The 25,127-nt window shown below is 40.6% G+C and overlaps 1 protein-coding gene across 1 annotated transcript in view; it reads right to left on the reverse strand.

Annotated features, from left to right (window-relative positions):
- The window catches only part of adamts9 (ADAM metallopeptidase with thrombospondin type 1 motif, 9), a 263,821-nt gene that overhangs the window by 117,051 nt on the left and 121,643 nt on the right, over positions 1–25,127 (reverse strand). Inside the window, exons 26-28 of the mRNA XM_080183228.1 lie at positions 23,284–23,562; positions 21,098–21,259; positions 15,128–15,304 (exon numbers count right to left, since the gene is read on the reverse strand). Coding sequence (XP_080039354.1) covers positions 15,128–15,304; positions 21,098–21,259; positions 23,284–23,562 — 618 coding nt within the window. The remainder of the gene's footprint in view (positions 1–15,127; positions 15,305–21,097; positions 21,260–23,283; positions 23,563–25,127) is intronic.

Genomic DNA, 25,127 nt, shown 5'->3' on the forward strand with positions numbered 1-25,127 from the left:
TGGAGAGATTGGAAAACTGACTATTAGGCTTTGGTTCAATGTTGCAAAACCTGCTTCTGCAGCCTGCACTCTGCACAAACTGACAATGATTTTTTTAAAGAGACTTTTTGTTTTGGTTTTAGCATTTCTTTTCTCTATTTACATTTGTCAAACAGCACATTTTTAACCTTACATGGGCACTTCACAACATTAAAATATTAAAAAGTTAACAAACTCCATGTCAGGAAAAACTACTGAATACACATGCTGATTTATTTCGGAGGAGGTGCTGATGGCGGCAGCTCCATGTTATTGTCACTGGATTAGAAATCCAGAGACACATGGTAGTGCGCTCTGGGGTCCTGGGTTCAAATTCCACCACAGCAGATGGTGAAATTTGAATTCAGTGAAAATCTGAAATTAAAGAAACAATTGTTGCAAAAACCCATTTGGTTCACTAATGATCAGAGAAGAAAATCTGCCATCCTTACCTGGTCTGGCCTACATGTGATTCCAGACACAAAGCAATGTGGTTGACTCTTAAATGCTGTTTTAAAAAGCCCAACAAGTGACTCAGTTATATCAAAGCACTAGGATGGCTATAAGGAATGAAACTGGTATGTCCACTTGGCATTGGCTTTGGAAACAGCAGCGACCAACTCAACCCTGACGACACTGCAAAGTCCTCCTTTTGGGATTGTGCCAAAATTGTACAGATTCTACAAATCTTACAACTTCTACAGACGCACCACAGAAAAGATTATTCCTGGTTGTATCACAGCCTAGTACAGCTCCTGTTCTGTCCAAGATTGCAAGAAGCTACAAGGGGTCATGAATGAAGCCCAGTCCATCACTCAAACCAGCCTCTCATCCATTGACACTGCCTCAGAAAAGCAGCCAGCATGATCAAGGATCCTACCCACCCCAGTCTCTTCCACCTTCTCTGTCAGGAAAAAGGTACACGTATCAACCTGAGTCAAAAAGAGCTTCTTCCCTGTTGCCGTCAGACCTTTGAATGGACCTATCTCACATTAAGCTATGACTGTAACTCTACATTCCGCACTCGTTCCTTTCCTTCCCTGTGTACGGTATGCTTTGTCTGTATAGCACGCAAAAAACAATACTTTTCATTGTATACTAATACATGTGACAATAATGAATCAAATCGAATCAAAATTGGGAGAGCTGTCCCATAAACAAGTGAAGCAGTCATACTCACAGAATCATAACTTACAGATAATTCCCCAGACACTCATGTCACCATCCCTGGGTATGTCTTGTTCCACTGATAGAGGTGGTGGCACAATAGTATACAGTTGGGAGGGAGATGCCCAGGTGTAGTCCTCAACATCGACTCCCGAACCCATGAAGTCTTATGGCATCAGGTAAACTATCAGCAAGGAAACATCCTGCTGATTACCACATACCACTGCCATGCCTGGCACCAGCGCACCCCCCTCTGCTGATGAATCAATACTCCTCCATGTTGAACACCACTGGGGACAGAGCATTGAGGGTGGCAAGGGCACAGAATGTAGCACTACCACGGACTGAACTGGCCAAATCCTAAAGGACATAGCTGCTGAACTGGGTCTGCAGCAGGTGGTGGGGGAACCAACAGGAGAGGAAAATATATTTGATCTCATCCTTACCAACCTGCCAACTGCAGATGCATCTGTCCATGACAGTATTTGTAGGACTGACCACTGCACAGTTCTTGTGGAGAAAAACTCCATCTTTACATTGAGGAAACCCTCCATCATGTTGTGTGGCACTACCACCATGCTAAATGGGACAGACTTCAAACAGAACTAGCAACTCAATAGTGGGCAATCATGAGGTGCTGTGGGCCATCAGCAGCAGTAGATTGCATTCAGCCACAATCTGTAACCTCATGGCTTCTCACATCCCTGACTCTATCATTAGTACCAAGCCAAAGGATGAATTGGGAACAGTGAATGAATAGTGCAGGAGGGCACACCAGGAGCAACTCCAACCATGTCTAAAAATTAGGTGTCAACCCGGTGAAGCTACAACACAGGATTACTTGGGTGCCAAATGGCATAAGCAGTGATAAATAGTGACCCAAGCCAGGAACTGTATCCGGGTCCCTATCGCTAACCACTGTGCTACTGTGCTATCCTGGTGGGGGTGGTTAGAAGTGGCAGTGCAGCCACAACATGCCCATCTCGTGGAATAATGACAAGCTCAACCCCTTGCCCCATAGCCCGAGCCATTCCAACACCCTGGACCTTTGACGAAGCTTTCCTTTGCAGCCTGGCAGCAACAGAGTGGCATAGAGACGATGGGCTTACCGCCTTGACCCCCCCCCACCCACCTCGGGGCCCAAAGCACCAGGCCAGAGTGTTAGTGCCTGAAGGTGGGCCTGAGTGGTGGTCTGAGGCACGTCGGGTCAGGCTACCCTCATGCCTGCATGGCTTGTGAGGGGGGAGTGACCTGTTATTTGTGCGATGGGGGGATATCCCTTTTTGTTGAGAGGTTAGTGATGCTCCCCCTGGACCCTCAGTGTCCAGGACACCAGGTCCACACTGGTCATCACTAGCACCAAAGCCCACCTGGTGCATTTCCCGCTGAGGGGGTGCTGGGTACATGGTGGGATTCAGCAAATGAGCCATCAAACCCACTAACAATAGTACAATTAGCAGGTTTGCATAATAATTGGGTTGCTGCCCGCTGTGGGCAGAAACCCGGTCGGGATAATCGGGACGGGTCGGGTAAATCCCAATAGCCCTCACACTCGGTGGGAATCCCGATTTTTGGCCAATGCCACATTTGGGGGTGGGGGTGGGTAGGGGGGTGCGGTGGGTGCATCAGGATTCCCATTAGCCACCTGACAAGACTGGAGAATTCCACCCAACATGTTGTCCCCTACTAGTGCTACACAGAGAAGGTTGTCAGAGCAGCATTCACTATGTTTATATCTTCCATTAAGATGTACCAAAGGGAAGCTCTGCATGAATAATAAAATGGCAAAGACAAGAGCATCTGGAATCCACTGCTCACAACTGATGGAAAACAGTTGCTTTTTAATTTTTTTTACTGAGAATCCCACTCTGGCAGTAAAACGGTGATGGTTACATGATGCAATATATTTGTCATCGATATCACATTGTGCATGTTACCCATCAGTGAAGTACAGTCTGCCACTAATACATTTGATTGATTTTTTAAATTTGATTTATTATTGTCACATGTATTAGTATACAGTGAAAACTAAAAACGTCGAGAGCTTCAAATTATTAGGTGTCCAGGTCACCAACAACCTGTCCTGGTCCCCTCATGGTGACACTATATTTAAGAAAGCCTGCCAACGTCACTACTTTCTCAGAAGACTAAGGAAATTTGGCATGTCAGTTATGGCTTTCACCAACTTTTACAGATGCACTATAGAAAGCATTCTTTCTGGTTGTATCACAGTTGGCATGGCTCCTGCTCTGCCCAAGGCCGCAAGAAAACTACAAAAGGTTGTGAATGTAACTCAATCTATCATACAAACCAACCTCTCATTCATCGACTCTGTCTATACTTCCCGCTGCCTCGGCAAAGCAGCCAGCATAATTAAGGACCCCACGGACCCCAGACATTCTCTTCCACCTTTCATCCTTCGGGAAAAAGATACAAAAGTCTGAGGTCACATACTAACCGACTCAAGGACAGCTTCTTCCCTGTTGCTGTTAGATTTTTGAATGGACTTACCTTGCATTAAGTTGATCTTTCTCTACACCCTAGCTGTACATTCTGCGCTCACTCATTTCCTTCTCTATGAATGGTATGTTTTGTCTGTATCGTGCGCAAGAAACAATACTTTACATTGTATGTTAATACATGTGATAATAATAAATCAAATCAAAGTACTGTTCTTTGCACGCTATACAGACAAAATATGCCATACACAGAGAAGGAAAGGAGAGTGCAGAATGTAGTATTACATAAGAACATAAGAAATAGGAGCAGGAGTAGGCCATCTAGCCCTTTGAGCCTGCCCCGCCATTCAATAAGATCATGGCTGATCTGTTGTGGCTCAGTTCCACATTCCCGCCCTCTCCCCATAACCCTTAATCCCCTCGCTTATCAAAAACGCATCAACCCGCGTCTTAAAAATATTTAGTGAGGCAGCCTCCACCACTTCAACGGGCAGAGAATTCCAGAGATTCACCACCCTTTGAGTGAAGAAGTTCCTCCTCAACTCCATTCTAAACCACCCCCCCTTTATCTTGAGGCTGTGCCCCCTAGTCCTACTATCCTTTCTGAGCGGGAAGAGTCACAGTCATAGCAAGGGTGTGGAGAAAGATCAACTTAATGCATGGTACATCCATTCAAAGGTCTGGTGGTAGCAAGGAAGAAGCTATTTTTGAGTCAGCTGCAAGATGACTAAACAACAACAACAATCGGAATGACTTATAGAATTGCAGAAATTGGAGAAAGCAAACATTTATTTTCTTTATCGACATCAGGACAAGCCATATGTCTCAGGAAAATCAAAGATGACCACAGCAAAGTGCAGTCATTGGCATAACGACAAGTGCACACAGATATAAATTTCTCAAAGTCAAACAAAATTCCAAAAAGATTTAATAGCATGATTTTGAATATTTATCTGCTCCTTGCCTATAGATCTAATAGTCATCTAAAATTAAGAGATCATAATAAAGCCAGGATTTGTTTCTAACAAATCAGTGATTAGGGTTGTGAAATTTTCATAAATTTAACATTCAATAACAAAAATATTCTGTTTAGTGAAGAAATATACAATGTTTTGTTTTAATACACGTTCTTTGTCAGCCCTAATGTTTTAATTGGTTTGGTCTTTCAATACTTATGATATTTTGAAGATATTTAATTTTGAAAATTTTAAGGAATTGGATAATGTTAGAGTTGAATTTCATTAAACCTATAGTGTGGATCTGACTTCACTTTCTTTTCTTGGCATCAGATTTTATTTTCTCAATATTCTTACTTAATCAGTACCATTCTTTTGAACAAAAGGGTCAGACTTATGTCCTCATTCATTCAGATGGCTGGTAATTAAACCACGTGCAGTAAACTATTAGTTTTGAAGATTTATAAGTTGATGGCATTTGTAAATTTACTTGTTTTTGAGACACCTGTGCTGTTTTCTCTCAGTGTCTCCTCTTGTGTTTCAGTCTGTCTTCTGCTTCTCCCTCCTTAATTCATGTCGTTTCTCTTCAATTTCTTTTACTGCCACAATACAGCTTTAAAAAGGGCCAATATAAAGATGCAACATCTTGTGCCCAAGCACATCTGAAAAGAGTCCAACCTTTCAATTACCTGGAATGGCTGCCTAAAACAGGTATATGTTAATGAGGGGCATTACATCTGTTTAAGGATCCTTATTAGAAAGGGAACTATCTTGAGTGAAGCAAACATCAAGCTGTGTTTTTAAAAGATAGATATGATTGTTATTGAAATGGGAAGCTATTCTGTGGAACCAGGGGAAGCAACAACTCTCCTCCTTGCTCACACTTCAATCCATTACCCTCCCTCCTCCTGGGACTTCTCAGAGGACTGTTGCAAATGAGACAGGTTCTTATAGAATCATAGAAACCCAACATGCAGAAAGAGGCCATCTGGCCCATCGAGTCTGCGCCGACCACAATCCCACCCAGGCCCTACCCCAGGTTGTCTGACATTGCATGCTTCCATCAGGTGAGCTGCCCGTGGTGACTTGACGTATTGAAACTGATTATGTAGAACCGGCCTGAGAACTAGTATTTTGCAATCCTTTATCTTCAGCTGCAGGGGTCACTCTCTCCACCCTTTCGCTGCTTTAATAATATTCAAGAGATTTCTTTGTTATTCTTCAAAGGAGTGTGGACATCACTGGCAAGACCAGTATTTGTTGCCCATGACTAATTGTCTTTGAACTGAGTGGCTCATCAGGCCATTTAAGAGTCATCCATATTGCGGTGGTCTGGAGCCACACGTAGGCCAGGCCAGGATGACAGATTTCCTTCCCTAAAGGAGCTTAGTAACCAGACAGATTTTTACAATTGATGATAGCTCCATGATCACCATTACTGAGACTAGCTTTCAATTCCAGATTTCATTAATTGAAATTAAATTCCACCAGCTGCCATGGTGGTGGAATTTAAACCTGTATCTCCAGGGCATTAGCCTCTGGATTACTGGTCCAGTGCCATTACCACTTTTCACCATCCCCCACTGTAGTTTTTAGGCCTCAAGGTGAAATGAAGAAATTGAGAAAGTCACATGTACATTCAGAATTTCTTGAAAGAACACGTGACAAGATCCTGGAATCAGGCATTAGAACTTAGCAAGAATATCTCCTTGGTTAATTTACTACATAAGAACATAAGAATTAGGAGAAGGAGTAGGCCATCTGGCCCCTCGAGCCTGCTCCGCCATTCAATAAGATCATGGCTGATCTTTTTGTGGACTCAGCTCCACTTACCCGCCCGTTCACCATAAGCCTTAATTCCTTTACTGTTCAAAAATTTATCTATCCTTGTCTTAAAAACATTCAATGAGGTAGCCTCAACTGCTTCACTGGGCAGGGAATTCCACAGATTCACAACCCTTTGTGTGAAGAAGTTCCTCCTCAACTCAGTTCTAAATCTGCTCCCCCTTATTTTGAGGCTATGGCCCCTAGTTCTAGTTTCACCTGCCAGTGGAAACAACTTCCCTGCTTCTATCTTATCTATTCCTATAAGATCTCCCCTCATTCTTCTGAATTCCAATGAGTATAGCCCAGTCTACTCGGTCTCTCTTCATAAGCCAACCTTCTCATCTCCGGAATAACCTAGTGGTTCTCTGCATCCCCTCCAATGCCAGTATATTCTTTCTCAAGTAAGGAGACCAAAACTGTACACAGTTTTCCAGGCGCGGCCTCACCAGCACTTTATACCGCTGCAACATAACCTCACTGTTTTTCAACTCCATCCCTCTAGCAATAAAGGACAAAATTCCATTTGCTTTCTTAATTACCTTCCATGTTGCTCACCAGAAGAAAATTACAAAAATTATGAAGAAAGCTTTGTAATGCCTGTTCATCAATTCTAAAATATGTTAGAGAAAGAATATTCTGTCACGGTTTCCAATGGAAAATGGAAAAAAAAAATTGGGAGCAATCTTACCAGCTCATCCCACCCGGGTTGTGGGGGGGGTGTGTTGGGGAAGGGCGGTGTGCGTTTGCAATATCCACGAGGTCGGGGGGGGGGGGCGATGATTGTCTCGGGAGGACAGCAATCATGGGAATGGGGAAAAGGCAGGCAATATCAAGGGGACGGAGGTGATTGACAGATCTCAGTTCTGTGCAACAGAATGAAGAGATCTGCACAGGCACAAATGTGCACTGTACTGTGAGCAGCCAGCTTTCTGGCAATCTTAGGCACCACCCTCTCCCTACTGGTGGGAAACAGATCATGCATCAGTTCTTGAAATAGGGGGAGAAAAATATCATTTGTGGCCTCACCCAAAAGAGATCAGAAACTTTCCTGTTTTCACACTTGTTCGGCACTTCCAACATTTTTGGTAAGATCGCACCCCCCCCCCCCCCCCCCAAACAACCCCCCACCTCGAATCTAAACACAAGATTAGACCTTTTTGATTTGGCAGATGATTTGTTGTGGAAGTGTCATATGGATCCATTACAAAAATTGTTTTGATCTATTGCTTTTGGATGCTATTGCCAAATGATAATATTAAGTGTGATTTATCACTAATGGCTTTTCACAAGGAAGCAGCTATTACATCTCCTCTGAAATTGTAAGTGCTCCATCTATTCCAGGCATATCAAAGCAGAATATTGTTATACTCCATACCCGGATGTGAAATCTCCATCATGATCGATGAAGAAAGTTGTGAAACCCAACGATGTTAAAAATGAGCTTGAGATATTATCTTCTATTTCCCAATTACTGGCCTCAGCTCACCCAATGGTGTATCTGCTCAAATATACCCTCAAAGCTGAAGGAAACCTTCCAACTGTTTGGATTTTAAAATAGTTGCGTGTGGTTTTCAGTATGATTCTTGGTTTGGCAGATACATCTTTCCAGCATATTACTGGGACAATGTTACACTTTATTTTATTTTATATTTTACTGTCTGATTTAATTGCCGAATTTACTTTTTTATTACTATTGCTGGAGTCACTGTTGGAAGTGGTTATTATTACCATGAAATCCCGAAGGGCAAAGTTAATTTGTTATTTATCTCTCAACTCAATAGCCTGATCCCACCTTCCCCCATATCCTATGATCCCCTCTCCCTCAAGTACTATTTCTAGATGCTTTTCGAAAAGATTCAAGGGTCTATCATACCCAGATCCTATCTCTGTAACCTCACGTATATTTAAAAATTCTAAGTCCAGGCCGGGTGGGAAAACGGAAGTTTCTCACCCATTTTCTTGGGCGAGTTCAAATTCAGAACTTTATGCACTTAGTGCATGAAAAGATGGGCTAAACCACTCCTCGCCTGTAAGGGAAGGGGCGGGGCTTAAATGACCAGCTAGCCTGCTGTAGCAACAGAAGGCCCTATTGCACATTTTCAGACCTTTGTGACTGAACATGCACAATGGCAACCAGCAGAGTGATCTGCCAGGCCTCTGCTGCTACAGCCGGCCTTGTCCCCGCCTCCCCCAGACCAGACCGATCACTCCCCCCCTCCCGACCACAATGTAGAGTCACAGCGGCCTGCCTTGGCCTAGTCCTGCCCCTGTAAGCCCTGCCCATGGCACTGCCCGGGCAGGCCCAAGGAGCATCCCCATCCTTGCCCCTGACTTTCCTGGGGGGGTCTCAATGGCCTCTGGTTCAAATGGCCTCTGGTTCTACCGGTGAGGCCATCATGACTAGCCCTGTTTGTGGAACCATACGTGATCCTTGCTGGAAAGAACCTTTCCCGACAAAGCAGCAAAGACAAGTGAACCCAGACAATTCCATCCCGGACTCATTAAATCCCCATTTGAGTGCTAAATACATTCAAACTTGGTTTAAATAATTTATTCAGCCTCTCACCGGAAATGGGTATGAAGCTGAATGCGCCAGATATCCAGTGCCAGTAAGATCACAAGATGTGAGAAATCGGGCACAAACCTGATTTCTCGGATCTCATACCATTTTACTGGCTTGTCCTGCTGATCGGAAGTGGCAAAATCACCCCCTCAATATTTTGGCTTGAATTGTTTTCGGTGGTCGTGAATTCCACAGGTTTACCACTCGCTGGTTGAAGAAATTTCTCCTCATCTCTGTCCTAAACCATTTACCCTGCATCCTCAGACCGTGAGCCCTGGTTCTGGATAGCCCCAACATCGGCAACATCCTTCTTGCATCTACTCTGTCTAGTCCTGTTGGAATCTTTGTGTTTGTAATTTCCTGCCTGGACACCCATTAGAAGCTTCACACATGTCATGTATAGATAATTAAAAAAAAACTCATTTATGGTATGTGTAGGTTGTGGGAATTAAAGAGGTAAATATGTGAGGTTTCAGGGATAGGGTCTCGGTAAGATACTCCATCGGAGAATTGATGCAGCTCTGATGGGCTGAATGGCCCCCTTCTGTATTGTCAGGGATTGTATGACTCATGCAGAATGTTTTATCCAGAGACAGTGTTCAGAGAGTTTAAAGTAAGAGTATCCACTTGTTGTTAAACCAACTAAACGTTTATTGGACAATTTATCACAAACAGCAAGAAATTAAATGGTGACTTAATCTTTTTTACTGATTTTGCATAAAGCAAGATCTTTGCTCCAAGAGATCTTCCTGATCTTCATTAAAAGTATCTTGGCATCTTCAACGCCCACCTGACCCATGAGACTACGCAAACAATGCAACTGCAATAATGGGCTGGCAATGTGGCACTGTGGTTAGTAGTGCTGCCTCACAGCACCAGGAACCTGGGTTCAATTCCCAGCTTGGGTCACTGTCTATGCAGAACCTGCACATTCTCCCCGTGTCTGTGTGGCTTTCCTCCAGTGCTCCGGTTTCCTCCCACAATCCAAAAGATGTGAATTGGCCATGCTAAGTTCTCCCTCAGCATACCCGAGCAGGCACTGGTGTGTGGTGACTAGAGGATTTTCACAGTAAATTCATTGCAGTATTAATGTAAGGCTACTTGTGACACAAATAAATTAACTTTCAATGCTGCACTGTCTCAAAATTGCACTACGTTGTTACATCAAGATCATGTGCTCAAAAGTGGGAATGCAACTCAATATAACAATAATACAGATAATACAGATATAACAGTACATTGGATATGAGTTGTTTGTACAAAAAAATGTGTAATTTCTATTGACTACCTAATAACTGCCAGAGGAACTGAAACCTCTTAGCATGATGCCACACAGAATATATCCTGCGCAACAGGTTTCTAACATATCACACAGGAGAGTCATCACACATCAGCTTAGTCCCGTTAGATAAGAACAGGCTGTTCAACTTGTTATTAAGGAATTAGGATCCCTGTGCTCTGATATTGAACAAATTCTTCAAATTATGAGGGAATTCCCCACATAATTTAATGGCTCTGATGATGATTTGTAAATGCAGGTGAGTGTCAGAAAGAGCTCAAACTCCAATAAACATAAAAACATTAGGGGCCGTGCTGGACGAGGGGATAGTGAGGTAAAAATCAATCTCTAATTTCTAAAAGTGCAGTGCAGAATGGCACAGCAAAACTCAACTTTGCTCTAAATTCAAAGCTACGTTTACATTGTGGCAGCAGAAGAGATATTCCCCATGGCAATTTTAGTAAGCATTAATCTGTAGAAAAGATATTTGCAGAGCTTTGTACCTCTGCGAAAACTGAATCATATTCCCAATAACTACTGTACCTCTTAATAAGTAATTCTTTTATGTTTATTCATGATCATTATCCAGAATAATTTTTAAAGTAATGATATTTTATGTGTTAAACTATCAATACTCAGGATTAAACACGTATTCAGTGAATTATTAATTTTATTCAACAGAATATACAAGCTAGAGGGCTCAGAATTGGTTAATTTAAATGAATAGACATTCAGACAGGCTCTACTGCAGGTGTGTAAACCTCCCTAGCTGCTTTTCCTCTATTTGCTAAGCAAAAGCAGCCAAAACACTAGTACATCTACCTCTGTATTTCTCCAAAGCTCTTCTTTCTCATTAATTCTAAGATAAACTGAATTTTTTCTTTTAAACTGAACAATTTCTTGGACATATTTTGCAAAAAAAAGGTAAAATATTAAAGCCACTTAATGGTTTTCATTTTTATCACATGCATTCTGCAGCAGATGGCCCAACTTCCCATAATTAGTTGTATGATGTTTACAACACGAACAACAAACATCAAAGTACCTTCTTATTTTCACATGGGTAGTAATAGTGGATCCCATGCTCTCTATATAATGCATCTGATTTGATGTTGATATGGGTTGTATAAGCAGAATCTGATATGGCTCATTAGGTTACCATGATGGCGAAGATGGAAATGTACCCCATTGTGTCTACAATAGGTTTCATACAAATAGAACCATTCAACAGCACAACAGAAAACAAACTCACAGCATTATTTCCTCAGCAGTTTTGATAGACTGGTACAACTTCATATTTAAGAAGGCTCATATTAGCCTAATTTTTAGATAATGTTTGTAAGGGTGTTAATAACGACCTGCAAAGATGCAAAAACTAACAGACTTCTGACTAAGCGATTTGGACAATACTAAATACTACGGCGAGTTGCTTGAATTCATACTTAAGATATCACCTTGAATTATTGCAAGCATCCATTTACTTTGTGGTTCACATAAAACACTTCTACAGTACTAAATCCTCAAATAAAAGCAAAAACAGATTGCTGTGACACTAAGGATCCAATTCCTTAATGCTTGCAATGTCTTACTGATAAAACAGCATCATTTAAACAGCTATAAAAAAATTCAATATATGATAGTACATTTTCTCTGCGTCAATGTTTGACAATAAATTTTAAATGAAGTAGTGTGCAAATAAATTATAATATCTCAAATGTATATCAGAATGGTTCAATTGCATATTGTGAAGAACGACTGCAAATTTATCCACAGAAAGTATGGGTACTGGTAATGAAACTGCCATCACAATTTCATGAAAATTGGATAATATTTTAGTTTTCTAAAGCTATGATGAAATGGATGACACTACATTCAACAGAACTTGAAACACTGAGATGCAAAATACTTTCTATAATTCATTGCTTGAATAATTACACTATGCATCATAACTTGTAACAACACATTATGTGACAGCAAAGTACAGCAAAAGTCTAACCAAAGTCTTCAGCCACATCACTGATGTGTTCATTTGCATTCAATTCACTACTTAAATATATATCATCTAAAAAGGCAGCACAGCATTGCACCGAATGTATTTTTAGACGATAGTAACCGACAATAATTGAATAAAGCAAGGTTCACTAGACAGTGGTAAAGGAGCGAATAGATTTGTCTGTAGTGTAATTGCAACCCTTTATTTATATCCGCAATTAAGCTGTTTTCACTTTCAATTAGATTCAATTTATATACTTAATGACAAATCAACTCTATTTGCGTGGAAATTGTATTATACAAAAAAATGTTATTTAAGAAAATCCATTATAGAGATTAACATTTTCACACTTATCACGCAATGGCCAAAATCTTTCAAAACTAGATTTGGATTTTCAGTGATATTTCTGCAGGAGAGGATGAACAAATAGATTTTTTTTGCACTTAAGATTGAATTTACACTGTAAAACATAGTTTAATATTTAGGTTTAATATAAACCTGTTAACTGTACAGAACTCTTTTGTACATATTATTAAAGCAAATATATAGAAGATACATTTATGTGGATGTTGGCAATTTAGCACCAGAATTCTCTCAAAAGAAAAAACATAATTAAACATTTCATCTGCTTAGAATATGTCACAATAATAATATTTACTGTGCACCATAAAATATTTTCACATTTTAAATGTGAGCAAATACTTCATTAATAAATTAAGCTCTTTAGCAATATGTACATTATTCTTTAGTATTGTAAATGCTTAAATTGCCAGGGTATCTAACATATAAAAGCAGTTATCCAAGACAAATAGTGTTGATAATACTCTTACCCAAATTTATTAACTATGAAGACAGTAAAACACTAGAAATACGATTAATGAAGTCTCTGATCCATATATACCACTGATGGAGAATCTTATAGGGGAGCCAGAATGATGCAATAAAATGTAAATGTTGCTGCAAATTAACACTACCTTGTTTGTAAATAGTTAGCACAATTATCTTACTACAGAAGAAGTTTCTCCTTTTTAGCACCTGTATGTTATTTATTAATGTGCATTTTACAGTAAAGGGGTTGTTCAATATGTGTGCATTGCTGTCAGGGATCATGGCTCACCAGCAGCAGAAACTCAAAATTACCCCCTCCACCCACCCCACTTTTGTAATTCGAATAAGGGTTTCTAACCCATTAAAAAGTATCTGATAATAGCAAGGTGTCTTATCATAGCAAGGTAGCTTACGAGTTTGGCTAGAAATAAACTGAGGCCACAGGTCAGTGTTTATGAATTTATACATCGATATGTAGGTTAAAAGAAAATCCACCTGACCTAAAATTGGAAGTCACCAAGGGTAATACTTTCCACTGTTCAGGGTAAGGTGCATGGGCATATTTACATTTTATCCATGTTTACCTGTATTTTGAATGCAATCTCCCTATGAATTTTCAAATGTATATGTGCAAATTGGCATCATGTTCTGATTTATTATTTGTGAGTACGCAAAGGCAATTTAAATAGATAAAGTAAAATAACAAGGAAACCAGGTAAGCTCAGTGTGCATAATTTCTCCCCAAACTCAACAAATGTCACATTGTTCAGACCTGAGGCAACTTAGAAATTACCAAGACAGGAGATGGGATCAAGAAAAAACAATCCTACACTCAAAAAGAGTACATATATTTGCGACTTTGGATTACAAAACAAAAATGTAATTGGCTACGCACTCACTTACCTGCTGTGGACATTCTTATCTGTGCCCACATCACATTAACCAGTAACAAATTTGAATGGCAGCATTAACGGGGCTGTACACCAGCATTTTAACGCCATAGTTTTAAATGTAAACGCAAAGAGGAGCACTGCACTTATTTACATTTTCAGATAAGCACCTAAAAATAAGAAGGTTAAGCTATGCCCAAGAATTGTATCAGAAAATTCCCTTATTAAAATACTGTTTTTTTAATGATATTGAGGTGATCAGTTGGTGTTCAAGTACAGAATGAGTAGTGACAAATCTAATGGTCCTTCCTAGCCTAACTGGTTTTTGCTAAGAAACTGGAGAACGGTAAAAGGAACTCGCCTCAAAGGTTTAGAGGCAATTCGAAATTACTTCCTTGATTATCGAACTGATGCATTCTTTCCTATCAACACAAGGATGGTTCTAGTAGACCAGTCCAGCAACAAGCTGCCTGTTCAATAGCTTGGTCAGAGTTTGTTGGAATGTTTGCAAGTTACTGTAGCGCTATATACTTGTTAGAGAGAAATGTTGAGTTCAGAATATGACATACAGTAAATATTATGTTAGTCTTTGCTAAAAGGTTTTGAAGCCGGGTTAAAACGTAGGGGTGCATTTAGCTAAGCAGGGATAAAATTCAATTTTGCCAGGAGTGGATCAGCTGCCTGTTTTCCATCCAGCCAATTTTCATTTCCATTTAAATCAATCTACTTCCACCCATTTTTCTCCTCTCCTGAAGTTGATTTTCATCCCCACAGGTTGGTGACAGGGTCATAGATAAATAAGCCTTACATACCCTAACATAAATCTAATACCCCCTGTCCAACAACAGGTCAAGGGCTAGTTAGAACCTTAAGCCTCCTAAATATAGTAACATACAAGCTCCCAGGTTGTTTTGTATAAATATTTTTGCACCAACTGCCTGTGATTTGAGGTACATAACTGTGTACTGTATATTACTGGCCTTCATGTAATGAACAGCAGCATGGATTCAATTAGGAAATAATAAATGTAAACTCACAAAAAGATGAACATTTACAAGACTATACCCTGGCATTAAGCAGAACTGTTATAAACTGACATATCCACAGACTGTTGAACTACGTTATATAAATAGAAGGGTTATCGTACCGAGCTCCAACGACCTCTGTGCCAGACATCATCAGTAGGGCAAGCTCGAGTATTGCATTGTTCACGATCAGGAGGTTTGTCAAGAATTTCACAGTTCTGATCACTTAGTCTTTGACCATTCGGAAGCTGACAAATAACTAATCTTGTTCTTGCTCCGCCACCACACAGCTGGGTGCACTATAAATTTAACACCAACACCACATCCATTAAAAGGTGATCATTTTGCATTAATAAAGGACAGAAAAGGTGCGATGAAATAGTTGCGTTCAGAAATTAAAGAAAGCAACTCGGAAATGTCAAGGGTTGGAAGTGAAGAAATAGCTAAGAGTTTTTAAGTTTATTTATTAGTGTCACAAGTAACTTTATGTTAACACTGCATTGAAGATACAGTGAAAATCCCCCAGTTAAAGGTTCAAATATTCTTCTATGTTATAAAGCCTTTGCAATTTAATATACCTGGAACAATGTCTAACCTTTTAACTGACAGGCTAACTTATTAATAAACAGTGGCACAGTGGATAGCACTGCTGCCTCACACGGCTGGGGGCCCAGATTCGATTCCTGGTTTGGGTCACTGTCTATGTAGAGTCTGCATGTTGTCCCCGTGTTCTTCCGGGGGGTTTGATGTTGCCTGGTCTGGAGGGGAGGTCCTATGAGGAGAGACTGAGGGATTTGGGGTTGTTTTCGCTGGAAAGAAGGCGGCTAAGAGGGGATCTTATTGAAACATATAAGATGATTAGAGGTTTAGATAGGGTGGACAGTGATAGCCTTTTTCCTCGGATGGAGAAAGCTAGCACGAGGGGGCATGGCTTTAAATTAAGGGGGGTAGTTATAGGACGGATGTCAGGGGTAGGTTCTTTACCCAGAGGATGGTGAGGGATTGGAATGCCCTGCCTGCTGAGGTTTTAAATGCGCCTAGTTTGGGGGCGTTTAAGAGATCCGTGGATAGGTTTATGGACGAAAAGGGATTGGTTTAGGTTAGTGGGTCATTGTTTTTTAATTGGTCGGCGCAACATCGTGGGCCGAAGGGCCTGTTCTGCGCTGTAATGTTCTATGTTCTATGTTCTATGCTCTGGTTACTTCCCACAATCCGAAAGATGTGCTGGTTAGATGCATTGGCCATGCTAAATTCTCTGAACAGGCACTGGAGTGTGGCCATTAGGGGATTTTCACAGTAACTTCATTGCAATATTAATGTAAGCCTACTTGTGACACTAATAAATAAACTTTGAACCAATCTATCCCAGACCAGGTGGGTGCCCAACGTGCAATGAGAAAACACAAAGAAGCTTACTCAAAATTGGTCAAAATAGTTCTAATACACTGAGTGGGCAGATCATTTCTTTAGATGAATGTAGTGTTCACAATATCACGTGTACAATATGAATTTAGTGCTTGTTACGTACCTTCTATTTTATGACTGTTCCATCAAAACTAAGAATGGGTAATTAATGAACTCAAAGGACAATCATTTATGTGACAATTCATGCAGGAACACATTTTTTTCAATAATTAAGGGAAGCAACAGCTATTATCAGCTGTGAAAGTTTCTCATTATCACACATGATACAAAGAGATACAAAGGGAACACAGATCAAGGAATAAAGTGAAGTAATTACAGGAGCAGCCCCTTAGGCCCTCCAAGCCTATGCTGATTATGATGCCTGTACTAAATTAAAATAAAACTTCTGCCCTTATTTGGTCCATATCCCTCCATTCCCTCCCTATTTATGTACCCATTAGGAGTGAGCTATATTCATACATTAGGGAACTATGTGTATAAGAATGTCTGATGCAAATAGCAATGTAGCAGCAAGAATATGTAATGCAGTGCCTTGATTCTGATCTGCCATTCAATTATACCATGGCTGATCATCTCAATTTACTGGCCTTGCATCTAAATCTCCTGATAATATTTACTCCAACACATAGAAACTGATCTCTACCGTAAAAATTTGACTCAACCCCATATCCACAGAATGCTTCAAATTTCTTCTGTCCTTCGCACAAAAACATTCCTAATTTTAAAACTGTATCGTCTTCTTCTGGATTCCTCACTGAAGAAATTGGTTCTTTGGAGTCGACCTTACCAAAACAACTCTAAGTACTGAATGAGTGTGAAAATGGGAGAGAATCACGTTGCTTTTTTGGGCGAGTTAAAAATCCAATCTTATCACACTCTGAGGAAAAACATGCAGCAAGATCTGTTTCCTGCTTGCAGGGGAAGGGTTGGACCTATGCTCACCCAAAAACCAGCAGCTTATAGCAGAGGGCACCATTGAACATGCACAGACCTATCAGCTATCACTGGGCTCTGCAACCAATTGTTGGCTAAAATATCACCCTCCCACATAGGCCGGCAGAACACCACCAGGGAGTAAAGGCCTAATCCATCCAATTTCTCTTTGTAAGGCAAACTCATCATCTCTGGAATCAATCTAGTGAACGTCCTTTGAACCTCCTCCAACGCAACCACATCTCTCATCAAGTAAGGGGATTAAAACTGTACACAATATTCTAAGTGCGGTTTCACTAATGCTTTGTACAGTAGCAGCAACACTTCACTACTTTTATAATCTATTCCTTTAGTAATAAATGCCAAGATTCCCTTTGCCTTCCTTATTATCTGCTGTACCTACATACTAGTTTTCTGTGAGTCATGCACAAGAACACCCAGATCCCTCTGCTTTGAAGCATTATAAAGTTTCTCTCCATTTAGATGGATAATTTTTTCTAAGTGGGTGACCTCACACTTATATGTGTTAAACTCCATCAGCTAAATTTTGCTCTAGTCATTGAACCTATCCATATCCACTTGTAAATGCCTTATTTCCTCACTGTAACTTATTATCCCATCTATTTTAGTACCATCTGCAAATTTGGCTATGGTACCTACTATTCCTGCATCCTAGTCATTAATATAGATTGCAAATAGTTGAAGCCCGAGAACCGAACTCTGTGGTGCTCTACCAGTTACATCCTGCCAACCTGAGACAGACCCATTTATCTCGACCCTCTCCTTTCAGTTGGTTAGCCAATCCTCTATCCAAGTTAATCAATTACCCCTAATCCCATGTGGAGTAACATTGTGTATTAAACTTTTGTGCTGCACCTTATCAAATGCCTTCTGGAAGTCCAGATACACTACATCTACAGTATCCCCATTATCCATCTTGCTTGTTACATCTTTGAAGAACTCCAGCAAATTAGTCAAACATGATTTACCCTTCATAAAACCATGCTGGCTCTGATGGATTGTATTTTAACTTTCTAAATGTCCTGTTATTACTCCCTTTATAACAGATTCTAATAGAATAGATGTTAAACTAATTGGCCTATAGTTCCCTACATTTTGCCCTCCTTTCTTTTTGAATAAGGGCATTATATTAGCATTTTCCAATCCATCAGAACCATTCCCTTCTCCTTTCAGACCCTAGCGCATAGGCCATCAGGCCCTAGGGATTTGCCTGCCTTCAATCCCAATTGTTTCCTCAGTACTTTTCCCCTAGTGACAATGATAGTTCTAAGTTCCTCCCTTTCTAAAACATCTGCATTTGCTGTTATTTTTGGAATGGTACTCGTGTCCATGAAAACTGAGACAAAATATTGATTCAGAGTCTCCCATTTCTGTGTTCCCCACTGTTAGCTCCCCAGCCTCATCTTCCAACGGACCAACGTTGACTTTAGCTACTCTCTTCCCCTTTATAAACTCATAGAAGCTTTTGCTGCATGCTTTTATATTTTATGCCAGTTTACTTTTATAATTTACCTTTGCTTTTATTACTTTTTTAGTGACCCTTTGTTGATCTTTAAAAGCTTCTCAATTTTCCAATGTGCCACTAGCCTTTGCAATATGGATGCCTTAGTTTTTGTCTTTATGTTATCCATAGCTTCCTTACATAGTGTAGGTATCTTTTACCTCCTCTTGCTACCTTGCCTCCTCTCTGGAATGTATTTTGGTTGGGAAGATTTGAATATTTCCTTAAATATCTGCCACTGCTCATCAGCTATCCTATCTTGTAGTCTTCCTGTCCAGTCCACTAGGGTGACATTTATCCTCATGCTGAAGTAATTTCCTTTGTTTAAATCTAGCATGCTAGTGTGGGACTCCAGTTTTCTTACCTTCAAACTGAGTTTGAAATTCTAGCATGTTATGATCACTCTTCCCTAGATGATCCTTAACTATTACATCATTTATTTGCTCTACCTGATTACAAAGACATAAAAACTGGAAGCATTTTTATGAGGATGGTCTTGAACTTCAACCGGATATAGACTTGGCAAATTAGGCAAGAAAGTGCCAAATGACGTTCAATATAGAAAAATGTGACTTGATTCATTTTGGCACGACAAAAGTGCACAGCCAGTATAAATCAAGATAAAAACTTTTAAAGGTACAGTAACAATGGGACATTGGTGTATATGCACATGTCATGGAAGGTGGCAGGGCATGCTGAAAGACCAGTTAATAAAGTATATAGTATCCTAGGTTTTATTAATAGGGACATTAAGTACAAGAGCATGGAGGTCATGTTGAGCTTGTACAGGACACTAGTCAGGCCTCATCTAGAGTGCTGCATCCAGTTTTGGATGCCAAACTTGAGGATGTGAAGAAATCAGAGGTGATTAACAAGATCATTCCAGGGATAAACAATTTTAGTTATGAGAACATATTGGAGCATTTGTGTTTGTTTACCTTGGAGAAAAGAAAGCCGAGAGGAGACTTAATAGAGATATCCAAGATCTGGACGGGTATGGGCAAGAAAATAGTGAGAAACTGTTCAATCTCAAGAATACATCAAGAAGTAGAGGGCACACATTCAAAATAATTGGCAAAGGGAGAAGTGATTCAAGGGAAAACTTTTTCATCCAGAGATGGTTGAACTCTGGAACAAAATTCCCGAGAGAGTGGCGGAGGCAGGTTCAGACAAGGAAATTGGACTGCTATCTGAAAAAAAGCATGTGCAAGGTTATGAGGAGAAGGCAGGGGAGCAGGTACAACGTTCTTGCCTTTACAGGCTCGATGGGCTGAATGGCCTCCTTCTGCACTGTAAGGATTCGGTAATCTAGTTCTTTCAGGTCTCAAGAAAGAACCCATGGGCTTTCCCTGTCCCAGCCTTCTGTCCATTTTTTCCATCTGCACTTCCTATCAAACCCTTGTCTTGAAGAGTTATCTTTGTTCTGGTGACCATTCCCTTGGCTGTGATCCAAGACAGGACTTAGATTTATCCCCAGTGCACAATAATATCAACATATTGTTTCTCATTCATGGTAGACAGAGAAAGTAATGTACTTCATTGTCAAAATGTCTTCAAAAGGAATGGAAAATCTTCCTGGGCTCATCAATCTTGAAGGAATTATGCTTCCTTGATTTGTCCTTGTTTGCTGAACTTCCCAATATAATTGAATGTACAGCCCTTACTTGGGAAAGCACTTGAACAAATCCCATTTAAAAGATAGGACATCATATAATCTGATTTAATTCCTTACTTTAATACTGGGATTAAACTAATAATGCAAAGATAATTTCATTTGCAGTACTTACTCTGCAACTTAATAGCAGGATACTATATGCACGTTGCATCTCTATATCTTAAAATGGGCAGCACGGTGGCACAGTGACTAGCACTGCTCCCTCACAGTGCCAGGGACCTGGGTTCAATTCCTGGTTTGGGTCACTGTCTGTGCGGACTGTGCACATTCTCCCCATGTCTTCATGGATTTCCTTCAAGTGCTGCACTTTCCTCCCACAATCTGAAAGACATGCTGGTTAGGTGCGTTGGCCGTGCTAAATTCTCCCTCAGTGTACCCGAACAGGCGCCAGAGTGTGGTGATCAGGGGATTTCATTGCAGTGTTAATGTAAGCCTACTTGCGACTAATAAAAAAACTTAAATCTCTATTTTGTCAATGAGTCAGATATCATGCTTCAAAGAAAAAGATAAGAAAACGATTAGAAGAAGTAACACTACCTCTCCCCAGCTGCCATAAATCCATTGAGGACAAGGGCCGGATTCACAAGACCTCATTTCAAGAGGTTTAGCCTGTTCAGCACAATTGTTGGTTTCATATCCATCTTCATCTTGGCAGACCACAACCCGTCGTTGGAACCCTCCAGCACAAGTACTAGAACACTACAAAAAGAAACAAAACAGGAATTGAAACAGTATTGAACCAATCAAATAACAACAAGCTTATTCAATGTCTACTTATCAATGGTGGCTCAGTTGTTAACACAGTGGCTTCTGCTTCTGGTTCAGCAGTCCAGGGGTTTGAGCACAAAAATCAAGGCTGAAATTCCAGTGCAGTACTGAGGAAGTGCTGCACTGTCAGAGTTGTTGTATTTCAGATGGGACATTAAACTGGGCTGGCTGCTCAGGTGCCCGTAAAAGATCTCATTGCATTATTTTGGAGGGGAGTTACCTCAGTGGCCATGACCAATCTTTATCGTGAAAAAGTACTTCATTGGCAATAAAGCACTTTGAGGCATCTGTGAATACAGCTGCATGAATACAAATCTTCCTTTTTTTTTCCTTTAAGTAGCTTGGTGTCACATTTTGTTCGAGAATACATCTTTAAAGTGTTTTGGGGTGTTTTGCTATGTCAGTGGGGTGATTTAAAATGTTGGTTATTGTTAATTGAAACAAAGCCTATTATCCTCATATCTGGGCAGGGATTCTGTCAATGACAACAACTGCACACTGCAGAAATGAAACATCTCAACGTGCACTTGTCCAAAACGCTACCTTTCGCTCCTTGGCTCTTCTGAATGTGCACGTGAAAGTCTTTGCAGGTTGCATAATAGGTGTTGAAATGAGAAGTTAACCATCAATTCGATATGGTTTAAATATCAAACGAAGAGTCATAAAGGATCCAGAGGGACAGTTTTTTCACTCAGAGGGTGGTGAGTGTTTGGAACGAGCTCCAGAGGTGGAAGCAGACGCAGGTACAATTTTGCCTTATAAAAAGCATTTAGATGATCACATGTGTAAGATGGGTGTCGAGGGATACGGGCCAACTGCTGGCAATTGGGACTGACTCAGTGGTAAAAACTGGGTGGCATAGACAAGTTGGGCTGAAGGGCCTGTCTCCATGCTGTAAACCTCTGTGACTCTAAATAATGCAATTCAGACCAAAGAACTGAAAACGATGTTGCGGTTATCTTGTATTGAAGTCAAACAATAGTGGAAAAGATTAATACAATGAAGGAAAGTTTGTTCAAAGGGTAGAGATTTGAGGAGGTTTTTAAAGCGTGGAGCAAGAGATGTAGAGATAGAGGAGTTAATGAAGGGAACTTCAAAGAGTGGAACTGTAATGACTGAATTATCAGCCACCAGTATTTTGATGAAGAGAGGGGAAACGAAGAAGTGGGTTGACAGTTCGAGACAATTGAAGATATGCTGTGAGGTAAGTCTGTATTGGTGAGGACCAGGATGTGACGTTGAAAGCAGTGGGGTTAGGTAACCAGTGTATGCCAGTTAAGAGCTTGGAGGATAACTGAGAGGATAAACACAGAAGACATTTGAACAAATTGTAGTACAAGAGACGTGGAGAATCGGAGGCCTGAAAGAATAGGTTGTAGAGACATATAACATAATGAAGGGGCTAGACAGGGTAGAGGCGGAGAGATTACTACCTCTTAGAAACAAGAACTAGAGGGCACAGCCTCAAAATAAGGGGGAGTCAATTTAGAACACAGTTGAGGAAGAACTTCTTCTCCCAGAGGGTGGTGAATCTTTGGAATTCTCTGCCCATTGAAGCAGTGGAGGCCACCTCGTTAAATATGTTTAAGTCACAGGTAGGTAGATTTCTGATCAATAAGGGAATTAAGGGATATGGGGAGCAGGTGGGTAAGTGGAACTAAACCACTATCACATCAGCCATGATCTAATTGAATGGCATGGCAGGCTCGAGGGGCTAGGTGGCCTACGCCTGCTCCTATTTCTTACGTTCTTATGTTCCGCTGGCAGCTAAGGATTTGGCTGTTGAAGTTAAGATTGAGGTTGAGGGAATGAGTGAAATGCCAAAAAAGAGTGAAAATGCAAGTTCCAGCAAGAAAAATGATGAATTAAAGAAGAATAATCACTAAATGGAGGTGTGCTTTTATTAGAGTCAGTGCAAAATTTCAAACAATCAATATAATCCAACAGTCACTTACTGCTCCCCAAGGTCCAGTTCTCCACTGACTGCCTCCAGGTATTTGGGTACGATCTGAGTCACCGTGTGTCGGCAGGATCTTGGCCCGAGGAAATTGGTGATTGCTCTGTCCAGATCTATCATAGTCATGCCGGCGCGGCGAGCAAGATGGCATAGCACATTCTTGCTCAGTTAGTGGCTGATCATCAAGGTCACACTCACTCTCACTCACAATCTGATTCTTATAGTTCATGCAACTCACGTGACGTGTTGCTTTACCTTGACCGCAGGTCACAGAACACTACAGTGGAAAAACGGAAATAGAAGAGTTTACATCTTTACAGAAACTAAGTAACATCAACAGGCAATATCTTATTTCAGGCATTGTAGAGTGGATGAGCCTGAATCTACTGCCTGAGAGGCAGGAAAAGCTCCAGAGTCTGAAGTCACAAGAAATTCAAACAGATTGAACGAGTTCAGCTGCAGGGCAGCCAGAAGACAGGAGAATTGAAAAGGAGTACAAATTGGTATTTTTCATTCATAAATTTAAAATTAAATACAAATCTGCTCCAGAATGCTCAACCTGACACATTGGCTCCTAATATCCCCGCATGGGAATCAGTCATGGATTTACACTAGAGAACAACGTCCCTGTGCTTAAAATGAAAAGTGCCTGTCTCATCTGACGTTCCTGACTCAGGGCTGGTGAGACTGAAGAAGCTTCCACTGTTCCAGCATTGAAATGGAAAAGGGCAAAAGGAACCGAGCAAAGGGGGACATGCATCATTTTACTGCTCTAGCTTCTGTAAAGCATGTGAGTTTGGGTTGGAGGAGTGTGGGATCAAAGGTGTTGGGGGGAGGGAAGGTGACCAGGGAATCCTATATAGGTGGGGAATACCATGGATGTGTGGTGGGGTGGGTCCCCTATGGGATCAGGCTGTGCTGTTTGTGGAGCTTGGTCTGGGAGTTTAAATAGTTACTCTGAATTTAGAAACTTTTCTAACTCTTTCAGAGTAACCGTTAGTGCTACACTGGTAGGACTTTCAAAAGTTAGCAATTTAAATTGCTTTGTCATACGGTTCCCAGCAAATTTTGTATGATGAGATTACTTCTCATTCTGCTAAACTCCAGAGAATACGGACCCAGTGCAATTGTCCAGAGGAAGTTAGTCCCTTTTAAGCAATTACAAGGTAAACCCTTACCTGGGAACATCCTAGAGGGATTTCCCAGCACATCTTTAGAGAACTCCCTCAAATCGGACACTGGAAAGCCAGAAGTAATGTCCTGATTGTTAAGCGATGTCCATGAATTATTTTAAAAAGGAATTTTACAGCTGCTTCAGAAAAGAGGAAATATATTCTCAGGCTTGATATATCAAATGGCTTGTGTCTGTGCTGATTTAATATTGATTTCCAAAGAGCTTTTAACTGGGCACTTGTGTTGGTATTTTTGCAAATCTGATATCTTCAACGTATAACTTGAGGGTACATTTGCAAAACGTAAATATATATATTTGTTGCTTGTGGACAGTTGGAAAGAACCCAGTGTGTGGCGGAGATTTAAATTTGTATGAATTTGCCAAGAAATAGTGAGATACTGCTGCTCTGCACTGCATTGCCAAATTATAACAATTAAAATAAGGAACAAGTTTTTTATGCAAAGAAAACAGTTCAAAATAATTGAAGCTTACATTTCAGAAAATCAAACACAGAAAAATAGAACAGTGAAACTAAGGAAAACAAACTCAACTCACATGAAGTACTCTTGGAACAGGCACATTGTATGGCAACTATTGTATTATTTTCCGATCACAGACATGTCAGTTTATTATTTACATATGGCTCAGAGCACCATGTTATAAAGTTG

This window comes from Carcharhinus amblyrhynchos, chromosome 3 (assembly GCF_965287045.1).
Source record: "Carcharhinus amblyrhynchos chromosome 3, sCarAmb.v2.hapA, whole genome shotgun sequence".
Classification (NCBI taxonomy): Eukaryota; Metazoa; Chordata; class Chondrichthyes; order Carcharhiniformes; family Carcharhinidae; genus Carcharhinus; species Carcharhinus amblyrhynchos.